The sequence below is a fragment of the Pinus tabuliformis genome, chromosome X (assembly GCF_031772625.1).
Source record: "Pinus tabuliformis cultivar Carrire ecotype Pingquan chromosome X, CPIR1, whole genome shotgun sequence".
Lineage (NCBI taxonomy): Eukaryota > Viridiplantae > Streptophyta > Pinopsida > Pinales > Pinaceae > Pinus > Pinus tabuliformis.
Window position 1 is genome coordinate 1075992472 of NC_142308.1, and position 13042 is coordinate 1076005513.

The 13042-nt window shown below is 38.2% G+C and overlaps 1 protein-coding gene across 2 annotated transcripts; it reads right to left on the reverse strand.

Annotated features, from left to right (window-relative positions):
- Positions 1-6162: 6162 nt before the first annotated feature.
- Positions 6163-7544, reverse strand: LOC149143554 (ribonuclease 1-like). Of its 2 annotated transcripts, none has more exons than XM_089448212.1 (4): positions 7345-7544; positions 7092-7247; positions 6709-6904; positions 6163-6610 (listed from the first exon to the last, which is right to left on the reverse strand). In XM_089448212.1, exons 1-4 carry the CDS (start codon positions 7459-7461, stop codon positions 6345-6347), a joined length of 735 nt encoding a protein of 244 aa, XP_089304338.1. In that variant the 5' UTR covers positions 7462-7544; the 3' UTR covers positions 6163-6344. The 2 variants fall into 2 exon arrangements, with proteins under 2 accessions (XP_089304338.1, XP_089304337.1); XM_089448211.1 differs by having other exon boundaries at positions 6163-6622.
- Between the last annotated feature and the right edge of the window lie 5498 nt (positions 7545-13042).

Here is a 13042-nt window from a genome sequence, read left to right on the forward strand (position 1 = left end):
CAACCTAGAACATTAGGGGTCTAGGAAGTAAAAGGAAACAAAGAAATCTTAGCAGTATAATAAAAGAAGAAAAACCAGACATGGTTTTTATTCAGGAAACAAAGTGTTTGATGGAAAAGATCAGAGAAATACATAGAAAATGGTTAATCAAGTATGAATATCTAGAGGTTAAGGCAGATAACTCGGCGAGGGGGATTCTTACACTTTGGGATCCCCAGAAACTTGGAATCCTGGATGTTGAAGTGTCTAGGAACTATCTATCGTTGGTGATTCAACCTTTGGGTGATAAGGAGATCTACATGATTACAAACATCTATGGTCCTCAAAAACTAGAAGACAAACTCAAGCTTCTCACCTCCCTTGAGGAGCTAAGAGAGAGATATCCTGATATGCCCTGGATTCTGGCAAGGGATTTCAATATGATCAAATCTCTTACAAAGAAAAAAGGTGGCACCAGAATACTAGGCAGAGACTCCATTGCCTTCCAGAACTTCATAAATAACATGGGACTAGTGGATACTGAAACAATAAATGGCACTTTCACCTGGAACAATAAGAGAGGAGGGGCTTCTCAAGTTGCCTCTAAACTAGATAGATTCATAATCTCATAGGACCTCCTTCTCATAGGCCTTGACATGTCATCTTTAATCCTTCCCTTTGGAGGCTCGGACCACTGGCCTATCCAGCTTGAAGCCACTTTTATGGGTACTCCGAGGAACAGACCTTTTAGGTTTGAAAATGTCTAGCTCTCTCACCCTGACTTCACCAGCAATATTGACAAATGGTGGATGGAATATTTGCCCGTTCAAGGCACTAAAATGTTCATGCTGCAACAAAGACTTAAACACATCAAATCCAAACTTAAAGATTGGAACAAAAAAGAGTTTGGTAATATTTTTAAAGCCAAAAGAGAAGTTGAACAGAAACTCTAGGGGATTAATTAGATCATCATCACAGATGGTTTTACTGAGGAAAGGAAAACTCAAGCCGATTCTCTTCAGAAGGAATGGGAAGATAGGTGCATGCAAGAGGAGATTTTCTGGAGATAGAAATCGAGGGTGCAGTGGATTAGAGAAGGGGAAAGAAACATGAAGCTTTTTCATAAATCTACTTTGGATCACAGGTCACATAACAGAATTTCAACTCTCAGAGATTTTCAAGGGAAAGAGCTTGTCTCCCACAAAGAAATGGAATCAGTCCTAGTTCAACACTTCCTTAGCATAGTAGAGGAGCCTCTCTTAGACAGATCACGGTTCATCAACAATTTCACAAAGTACATTCCCAAGCTTGTAACCAAGGAAGACAATCACAATCTTAACAGGCCAGTGTTTGAAGATGAGGTCAGTGAAGTTATCAAGGAGGTGCAAAATGGGAAAGCTCCTGGCCCAAATGGGTTCAATGTGGACTTCTTCAAAGATTGTTGGAAAACAGTCAAACAAGACATCCTTGATGTTGTGGAAGACTCAAGAAGATCCAAAACGGTTTTGAAGGCTCTCAATGCCTCTTTCATAGCTTTGATTCCAAAGCAGGAAAAAGCTACGACACTGGACAGATTTAGACCCATAGCTTTATGTGTTGTGGTGCACAAAATTATTTCCAAAGTGATTGCTAACAAACTCAAGCCCCTTCTTCCAGCTCTTGTCTTAGAGGATAAAACTGGTTATGTCGAAAGAAGACAGATTCTCAATAACATCATACAAGCTCACGAGGTGGTACACTCTCTTAAGATCAATAAACAAGTTGGTATGATCATACAGCTTGACCTAGCGAAAGCTTATGATAAGCTAAGTTGGTCTTACATCAGGGCAGTGCTAAGAGCTTATGGTTTCGACCACAACTGGATTAGATGGGTTATGGTCCTTGTATCCACGGCTAGTTTTTCAATCCTACTTAATGGCTCACCCTCTAGAACCTTTATGCAATCTAGAGGTCTCAAACAAGGAGATCCGCTCTCCCCCTTTATCTTTGTGCTCATGATGGAAGGGCTAGGCAGAGCGATCAAAATGGCAAATGCTGAAGGAAGAATCCAGGGACTGAAACTTACCATAGATGGTGCTGCTTCGACTCATCAACAATTTGTGGATGACACTATGCTGCAGGGTATTCCCACAGTCAAGGAAGCCAAAGCTTTCAAACAAATATTGAACGACTTTTATATGACTGTTGGTACAAAGGTAAGCCTTGACAAATCAAAGGTTTTATTTTTTAACACTGACATTTCTATTCAAAGGAACCTCACCAGAATTCTCGGGTTTCAAAGGGATCAGTTACCTTCTAAGTACCTTGGAATGCCTCTTACGGACAAACCTCTGAGCAAAGGAGTGTGGGATCCAGTAATTAGCAATCTTCAAGACAAGATCAGGAAATGGACATGTAGGTCTTTGAATTTGGCAGGGCATCCTATGCTTACAAAGGTTGTCCTGCAAGCCATACCCATTTTCATGTTGTCAACTCTTCCTGCTCCTAAAGGAGTTATGCAACAGATCAGGAATATTCAAAGAGATTTTCTTTGGGGCAAAGGGGAAGAGAAAAAGAAGTGGGCTTTGGTAGCTTGGGACAAGCTCTGCAAACCTAAGGCCCATGGTGGTTTGGGGCTTCATGACCTTGAAACCCTCAGCAAAGTTTCGGGTGCAAAACTTTGGTGGAGGTGGCTTAAGGAATCGACAACCCCTTGGGCCAAGCTTTGGAAATAGAAATATGGAAACAATTGGCAGGAGAGGGATCATATCCGAATATCTAGGCTTATCAAGGGCTCCCACATTTGGAATCTTGCTTGGGAAAATAGAGCCATTGTCCAGCAGCATAGCTTTTGGGAGATCCGAGCTGGGAACCTGGCAAGATTTTGGGAGGATAACTGGCAGCAGGAACCAAACTTGTTTAGGGAAGAACTAACCGCTCTCAAGAATGACACTGACAACAAAGGTTTATGTATGGTAAGTGACTTCTGGGATCAGGCAAGGAACAATGGTAAATGGAGAATATGGAAGGATCTGGGCTATAGTGAAGAGAGCCCTTTGAAGGCCCAGGCAGGCTCTCTTGCTCTGGACTTGGAACAGAGGAAGATTTTGGTATCATCCTCGTCTGACCAACTGAGATGGGGAAGAAACACAGAAGGTAACTTTAACCTCAAAGAAGCTAAACGAATGGCCCTAGGGTTTGATTATCAAAACCCTAATAAGGTATGGAAGGACCTTTGGCAGCACCCGCGTTGGATGAAAATAAATCTATTTCTGTGGTTGGTTCAATAAAAGAAAATTCTAACTTGGGAAAATCTTCTGAAAAGGGGTTTTGTTGGCCCATCCAAATTCCATCTATGTGGTTTACAAGAGGAGACGATGGAACACTTACTCAACCTCTGCCCATTCACCTCTACCTTGTGGGATTAGGTGGCCTTAATCTTCAGGCAAACTGACAGGGACAGACTCAGTATCACCAACACTTTGAAGAATTGGAGAAAAGACTTCTCAAGCAATGAAATCATCAACAAAGCTTGGACTCTAGTTCCAGGCTTTATAATCTGGGATGTCTGGAAAGAACGCAATGGCAGGATTTTCAAGAACAAAACTGGCTCAACCCAGAACATTATTGCACAAATATTACGACAACTCAAAGACACTATTGGAGCCCTTTTGTGGAGACCTCCTGAGGACCCTACTTTGCCCCAGGATGCTCGCATACTACTGCAGTTGGGTCTCCATTCGCTAGTTCCCCAGAGCATAAACAAGGGTGTGAGCCAAATAACTGTTGGTAAAGACTTCTGGCAACCTCCTCCTCATGGTTTCTTGAAAATCAATATAGATGGAGCCTCTAAGGGTAACCCAGGGATGGCTGGATTTGGCGGGGTCATCAGAGATGAGCAGGGGCGCATAAAGGATATCTTTCATAGTCATTTGGGGACTACCACTAATAACATGGCAGAGCTCATGGCCTTAGAGCAGTTCCTGGAAATACTGATCAAGTCAAATTTACACAATGCCATCATTGAAGCAGACTTTGAATTGGTAATTAATGCGGCCAAGAAGATATGTAATGGAACAGCACCTGGAAAAGTTTCAAAACATTGGCGACTTTTGCAGGTCTTTCAGCATATTCATTCCCACCTGCGAACCCTAAGAACGGTCAGCTTCGTTCATGTGCGAAGAAAAGCCAATATGCTAGCTGATCGTCTGGCGAATGAAGGAGTGCTTTGCAAGGAAATTTATAGCAGGTATGCTTGGGATTCGACACCCTCGGGGAAATTACGTGATGATTGTCAAAAACAGGCGACCAAAGAAATGGAGCACTTCCAGACCATGAGGAATGAACAGAAGCGGAAGCAGAAGAAAGCAGAAGCAGAAGTCAATCATAATCATTTATCCCACAAAAAATGCTTAAAGCAAAGCTAATTACAGGGGAGGGGTACTTGGTAAATAGCGGGCTTGTTGGAAGGTCGTCGACCACAGATTTTGATGGCCTTCGTCATCGAATGGCTATCGGGTTGGAAATTGATCGAAGGTTAAGTCTTCAAGCGGACCCGAAGATTTATAGATTAGCGGTTTATAATCTTCATCGGATCCGTAAAGAGGGTAAAGATCGTGCTAGTTTCCAATCTGATATCTCAGAGGACTGTCAGATCAACAAGGGCTTAATCATGTGGATATCGGGTTTAAAAGTGATCGGTGGTTAAGTCTTAGACTGGACCCAAACTTTTATAAACCAATGGCTTATAATCCTTATTGGATCTGTGAACCGGGTAAAAGGGGCACTTGTTGTCAAAGCGATATCATTAATGACCGTCTTACGGGATCTTGATCGAAAGGATATCGGGTTTCAACATGGGAGGAGGTTAAGTCAAAAAACGGACCCGAAGTTTTATACATTGACAATTTATTTTCTTCATCGGCTCCGTAAAGCAGGTAAGGGTCGCGCAAGTCTCCGAAGCGATTTCTTTAAGGACCATTGGATCACTGGGGGTCTTATCAAATGGTCATCAAGTTGGATAATGGGCGGAGGTTTACGTGTAATATTTATGTGTAAGGTTTCGGGTTTTGATTTGGGTTTTGTAGATGGTTAATCATCAACGGGTTTGCCCCTTGCTGGTCTTTACACTTGTAAAGACATGTAACATATGTAATCTTTCTTGCGGTTAATTGAAGGTTCCACTCTTACTTGACCAAAAAAAAGAAATATGGAGTTGGTCAATTTCCAAAGAAGTTGGAACGAAAGAGTAGTCACTTTTATAGCATTAAGAGGGTTGAAAATGAAAAACACTTTCTCTTAAAATGTCACATATACATATTTGACTTTTAAGATGTTATACATATTTTCAATTTGGAAGTAAAGTTATAAAGAATTCCAAATAATCACTTATTTTCTTAAAAATTGTTTTAATAGATATTAATCATCACTATTTTTACAATCATATAAAATTAAATATATATAATATTTTATTTCTTAAATATATATTAAAATTAATAATATCTTTTTAAATATAAATATTAACGAGAATTAAATAGTAGTCTAGTTCAATACAGCGTCATAAAACCACAAAAATAATAATAATAAATTATAATCAAATTTTTTATTAAATTATATCTAAATCCAATATTTTTTATTTTAATTATAATACTAATTAATTAATAATAATAAAATATTTTTATAATTTAAAAAAAAAATTATAAATATAATCTAAATCCAATATTTTTTAATTTACATTATAATAATAATTAATAAAATTAATATTTATTTTCTGTTTTGTCTCGATAAGTTTTAAAAATGTGTGCCCACAAAGAGACGCTTATTTTGTCTCTTTGAAAAAATTATCCAAGTGTCTCGAACATTTTGCTGTGTTGAATATATCTATCGTAACGTAGCTCATAGAGTGGCAAACAGTTTTTCTAATATTTTAAAATAAATATATCGTAACTTCCTTGCAACCTTGGTCTTCCCATATTTAAACAATGAAATATCGTAACGTAATTCATGAAGTGACAAATAGTTTTTCTAATATTTTTAAATAAATATATCGTAACTTCCTTGCAAACTTGGTTTTCCCATATTTAAACACTGAAATATCGTAACGTAATTCATGGAGTGGCAAATAGTTTTCTAAGATTTTAAATAAATATATCGTAACTTCCTTGCAAACTTGGCTTTCCCATATTTAAACAGTGAAATATAATGTTGCGTCTCTGGAAACCTGACAGCATCGGGCTGTTTCATCATACCAAGAGTAAATACGGGCGGCAAATTGAATCGTGCAAAACATGCACTGCAATTCAAGAAGCCACCGAAACTACACAGCGTCAAGCTGAAATTGGAAATTTTATTGATTAAAATGAAGAAAGAATGCTGTTTGTCCACATCTACAGCTCCTCTATTCCGTCTGCGTGACCACCTCGGTCCTCCTGATCGTCCCCAAAAGGTGGAAACACAACCATGGATGGGCATTTGCTGTGTGGATAAATGGGGCATTCAATAACAGTGGAAGCATCAGATTTATCAACACACATATACACCTGATATATTTGATGCTTTCCCTCATCGCTTGTGTTGCAATCGATTCCTGGGAGCTCGCCAGTGCTTTGCTTAATGGCCTTCTTGATATCTTTCAAACTGTATTCCCTTCCATCTGGTTTAATACCTGAAAACAAACTACAAATTAGCATTACACATCGAAATTTTGTTTCAAGGAACTAATCTGAGAGTGACCTCATGATATGTGATCACCTGCAGCTTTAAGAGCCCCAAGAATGTCTATTTTTTGTCTCAAGGAGAGAGCCTTCTGGAAGTATGAATGTTCATCAAGATTGAGAGAGCAAGTGCCATGTTTCTCCCATTCGTGTCCCCAAAATTTGTGCCCATCGTTGCTAGGACAGCTTAACGACCCCCAATATCTGTTCAGCTCTTCTTCCAGATCTGAAACCTGCAAATATTGCCACAATATATATATATATATAAATGGTCATCATCATATAAGCCAAAGGTTAGATTTTATATATATTCTTTTATAATGTTGGCCAAAAATAATTTTATAGAAAATAGAAATTGGCCAATCTGCTTACAAATATTAGCGTCCAAAATTTTCAATATAAAATTAACCGTACCACTACCTTTGAATATTCGAATTCTCGGGATGAACCACAGAACTGCGGCCATTTACCGGTATTGTAGTTGGGCCAGAGACCATGAATGGAAAATTCAGAAGCGGGCTTCCCCGAGCGAGGGTAACAGCATCCTCTACGAGTATCACAGTACGAACCAGGCCACTATATTTACAAGCAATGAATTACCATCAGCCTACACAAGAATAAAGAATAAGCCTGAAAATGAAATTGATATTCAGGAATCACGTGATGAAAATACCTGTTGAACGAAATAATAGAAATCAAAAGATCTGGCAATGGCACCAATGGAACAGCACTCAACAATGATGAGCGCCAACATTATCCAACGTCCATTAATACTCCGACTGGTCCCCATATCAAGAATTTTCTGCAATCAACTTTGTTCCTTGTTACGATGGCTGGCTTTAATCAACTTATATCATGAATGAATCGACTGATGAAAACTATGGTGATCGGCCTGCATTTATACACAGCTTGTCATGGTTTCAGTTTATGTGTTTGCGTGGAATTCAATTTCAGTTTGTGGCGAATTGTGGTACGCCAAGCGAACAGATTGAAGTTTCGTTTCGCACACTTTACATCATTTAGAAAGATTGTTGCAGTGGTCCCTTGTACTTGCTGTTACGATACCATATTCTGCGTGGTGAGGATTTCGTTCAATTTTACATGACTCCACCGTGAGTGGCGTGTCTGTGATGCTTTCCATCCTCGATACTTCTTCGCTTGTGTAAACAGAACTCACATCGCAGAAAAAATATATATAACGTGACGTGTAGACGCAATTATGAGGGCAACAAATATGTATAGTATGCTAACGGTATTAAATGAAATGAGATGAAATGAGGTAGTTTTCTATAACGCGATTTTTTGAAAGTTTTTTTAGCGGGTTTTTCAGGTAGCAAGAATTTATTGGAATCGCATGATAGCTAGTTTCTGCACAATGAAAGCGTCCCATAGGTTTTTCAGGGTGCTGAATCCAAATATGCAGTTAAAAACCATTTTAACTGCAACCAATCAAGATTTAACCTCAATTTCTTCCACCGGATTCCGTCACCAGAATTTCCAAAAAATCGCATTATAGACAACTCCTTAAATGAGTTGGGATGGTATATGCTTATCATTAGTTAACTATACGTCGTCATGGATGAGAACAACGTTTATCCCATGGTAATAATTGTTGAAGAAGTTGAATCTTAGCAAATTTCTTGCTGTTTCAGTATCTACTAAAGTTGATAGGGACGTATTTCGAAATTCTACGTGAAAATTACCCTACATTAATTTTTAAATTAAAAATTGTGAAATCCTAGCAAATTTCTTGCTGTTTCAGTATCTACCGAAGTTGATAGGGACGTATTTCGAAATTGTACGTGAAAATTACCATACATTAATTTTTAAATTAAAAATTGTGAAATCCTACTTTCTCTCGAATATAGAAAATTTTCCTTCATGGTTGTAAGAATAGAAAATTTAAGTGAAACTCTATATCGATTTATAATACATTAAATACCAGAAATCAAGCATATATATCAAAATAAATTTCATCTCCAAGTATCATGAAGATCTAAAGCCCAATCATCCCACAACATTCTACCGCGATGGCTACTTTATTTGTCATTGCACATATCCATCTAGTTATATTAATATAATGTAATTATATGGTTAGTTAACTTGATATTTGGTTATAATTTTTAATAAGAAACAGGCAGATATATTTATTTTTTATAAAATATTTTATAATATTTATATTAATATACACAGATTAAAAATTGAAGTTTATTTTCATAGTAGGTATGTTTTTTTTCTTTCTAAATTAATTTGATTAAGTAAGAAAAATGTCATATGAAATGAGTGATGGTTTTTTGGGCATGTGGTATTGATAAGCCATGATATTGGCTCATGGTATTGTAACAAAGTCTATTTACAAATTAAGAATTTCCATGGTAAAGTTGGGTAACTCACCATGGTTAAGAGTCGTGTTCCATGTTTTCTTATATATTAATTCTTTTTATAATTAATACTAGCAATTGCACCAAATGTTGCAAAGAAACCCCATAAGTTGGTAGCATGTGGAAGAAGAGCATAGATGAAGAGGGATGTGATATGCTATGGTATCTAGATGTTGTCTAGTTTGGCATTGTTTAGCATGAGGAAGAAGAGCATAGATGAAGAGAGATGTGATATCTTATGCCATCTAGATGTTGTCTAGTTTGGCATTGTTTCCTTTGCAACATAAATTACTACCTCTAATAATAGGTAATAAATTAATTTAACTTTACAACAGGTTTACCAGGGCCTATGAATGGAGACCCCAAATTTCATGAGGTATGTGCCATGTGAGCATGTTATATGATAGGTCTAGTTGTAGTAACTTCACACATTTTCCCAAAGTTACATATATACTACCCAATAACTGGTTCAAAGTAAGATTTACTTTTTTCTAGTTGTTGGAGGTGGTAAATTAATTTAACTTTACGACAGTTTTATCAAGGCCTATGAATTGAAACCCCCAATTCCATGGGGTGTGTGCCATGTGAGCATGTTATATGACAGGTCTAGTTGTAGTAACTTCACACATTTTCTCATACTACCCAATAACTGGTTCAAAGCAAGATTTACTTTTTCTAGTTAATTGAGGTGGGGCCCAATGGATTTGGTGATTCTTCCATAGAGATTATAATTGTTTTGTTCAAATATTTTATTCTTTTTATGATGACAATGAGATTGAGATTATTTCTTTAAAATGGATCCTAGAAGTGGGCACAAGAAATGTCATTCACTATAACTTAAGAACGGTTGTTGGACATGAGGTATGTGCCTTATGAGCTTGTTATATGACAGGTCTAGTTGTAGTAACTTCACACATTTTCCCAGAGTTACACGTATATTGCCTGATAATTGGTTCAAATCAAGATTTATCTTTTCTAGTTGATTTGAGGATTTGATCTAAACTTAAACAGGAATGCAACAAATTACAAATATATCCATAAATACAGAGATGCAGCAAAAATAACACTTCATTTCATTAGTATCAAATACTGAAATATGCTTACAAACAGAATGGAAATAAGACTAACTCGGGTGATGGTGGCTTATCTCTGAGAAGAGATGGGGCGGCTACATGTCTCTCAATTATGTTACAATGAGGCTCGGAGGTCTATTTATTATTGAGAAACAATGGAAAACCCTAAACATCCAAAAATATAACCCTAGGAGATGAAGCACCAAAACTATGGGCCTCGTTTGGGTAAATTGGTACATCAACTTCCAGGGGTGGTAACTTTGGCATATAATCTTCGTTTGACATGCACAATACCTCATTAGAAAGATATATATGAGGAATACAACTTCTGAGTGGAAAACATCAATCTAGCACCCATTTTGGCCCCGGTTTCCCAAAAAATGTTGTTTAGTGCCTCAAAATCGCTTCGGAAGTTTAGGACCCAAAAAACTGCCAAAAATAGTAAATTGTGCTACAGTTAAGGAAACTGAAAAACTGAAAGAGATAGTGGTGGGGGTCTAAGTGGAATAGGTAGGTGGCCACCAACATCCACCTAGATCAGTCCTCCCCCTGATCTGAATGGGAAACTTAGTGTTTGTTGTGCTAAATTTCAATTCAGAATATGTTAAAGTGCTTGAGGATTATGAGGTAAATTGCAAGTTAACCATGAGTTTTTATGTGTTTTTATGTAAATTTCATGAGCAAATTAACATGAATAAAACACTTAACAGAAGCATATATCAAGCCTAAACATCACCATAAACATTAACACAACAGCACATGATGAAGGAGTTCACCCCTCTTAGGCTACGTCTCCTTGGTCCAGCTTCTAGTGGCTTGACCCTCTTCAATTATGATCAAAATTATGAATAGATACATTTATAGTGCTCCAATGGCTCTGAAACATGTTCCAATGGCTTCAGAAGACCCAAAAATGCATGTATAGCCTCTTTTTTCTCCCAAATTAGACAAAAACTCATTAAGTTATGGCTTCCCCAAGTTTTGGCACTAATCGCACCACAAACTCCACCAAACAAGGCACCGAACCTACAATTTCGCCCCAAAATCCGCTAATGAAAAAAAAAATTGGCAAAAAATCGACGCAAATCGTGGAACGGATAATTTTCTACTGACATCTCAAGTCCGAAAATCCAAGTCATATGGGGGCCACGTGCCCAGGGCGAGGGCTAACTATCTGCCCCCATCGGTTGGGCCCCTGTTCCTCCACCCTTGGTTCTGGCCTTGGGTTATATGCGCATTTATATAAGGTTGGAGGTTTCAGGGTTAAGACCTAGCCCCTGGTCCCACCCCCTAGTCCTTTTGGGCACGGCAACCAGGGCTGGGGCTAGCCCTCGGCCCTCACCCCATATCTACCCCCACTTATGGTATAAATAAAAATTGGTGGGGTTCTTTAAATAAGAACCATTGTGGCGCATTGGTGATTGTAGATATTCGTAGGTATGAACTCTATGGATCGAACCCTTTGAAGTGTAATTCAAACCTCAACCAATTTTTGGTGGCCCCTGACCGTGCCATGTTGCAACCTGTGATTGGCCACCCTCCAACCAATGAAAATCGACACCTATGCACCTATACCTGTGACACATGGCGAACCCCTATTGGATGCAGAAAAACACAATCAGCTGCCACATCACCTACCACATCATCCTGCCACATCAACAATATGGACTACTGACTGGGCTGTCATAATTTTTCGAAATTCGCTTGTTTTGGAAAATGAACAGAACATGTTTCTGGGAGCATACAGTGTTCGTTTCGTGCAAAATGATTTCCGCCAGATTCAGGACGACAAGCACTCCGCGGTCGTTCAAGTTCCACATTGATCCAACAACTTTGAATTTTGAGCAAATGTTTGAGCACCTGATTACTCCTCTCCACTGGAAACTTTTGGACCCCAAAAAATCACTTTCAGTTGTTCAGAAGGTGAGGGTACAGTTCCCTCACCTTTCCAATCTCAATCCATTTAGCCTTGGAAGGATTTGTTCCTTTGAGCCTCACTCGAAGGTAGTCCACACTCCCTTTTTTTGAAAACCTTATTCTTCTGTCAAGAATGGTGTCTTGTTGTAATTCATCAAGGTATTCAGGAGAAAAAACCTCAATGGAAGGAATTTGGACATTCTCTCCTTGATCTTCAATGAAAGGAGGCTCATACAACCTTAAATTTTCCACATTAACAATAGCATAAATTTGCATATGTGAAGGAAAATCCAACCTGAAGGCATTGTCACCAATCTTTTCCAGAATTTTGGTTGGACCATATCGAATTGGTTTCAGCTTTTTACCTTCTCCATGGAGCCTCTCTTTTCTAATTTGAAGCCAAACTTCATCACTGACTTGGAACTTGTGATCTACCCGATGCTTGTCGTGCCTTGACTTGTACTTGCCTTAGCTCTTTTCAACCTTATCTTGAACTATTTAAGGTACCATTTGGAATCTTTCAATGAACTTCTTGGCTTTTTCCATGTCACCTTCAATAGCAACATCCTTCTTAACAATATGGTACAAAAAATTATGACGCAAATGGTAATCAAATTCCCCTACTTGGTTCTCTTGACTCAAGCTTAAATGTACATTTTGAAAGTATGCATATTGTTGAACATAACTTTCATGCAAAACAAAATTATGCTTGAGTAAAGTAGTTGCACTAACAATAGGCCTAGAAAGAATATCATCAACCTTGTTGTATATACCTTTCTTATAACTTCTAGCCAAGTGGAATTGTTGTAAGGATCCTATCCATCGAAAGTGCCTTGATTGCTGCAACTTTGTCACTGCACCATTGAAAATTTATGAATGATATGAAATGGGCTTACCATATTGCATGAGGACTATGCCCATGGCATAGTCGCTTGCAAGTACATGAGTTGAACCGATCTTTTCTTTCAAGACATCAAATGCCTTTTGTTGCTTGCCTCCC

Excerpts from the sequence above, each read along its gene's own strand:
- LOC149143554 (XM_089448211.1), bottom strand. The coding sequence starts at position 7,461 with ATGGGGACCAGTCGGAGTATTAATGGACGTTGGATAATGTTGGCGCTC. Across the intron at positions 7,248-7,344 it reads TCTATTATTTCGTTCAACAG|TGGCCTGGTTCGTACTGTGA; the intron begins GTATTTTCATCA and ends TTGTAAATATAG. Across the intron at positions 6,623-6,708 it reads TGGGGCTCTTAAAGCTGCAG|GTATTAAACCAGATGGAAGG; the intron begins GTGATCACATAT and ends GTTTGTTTTCAG.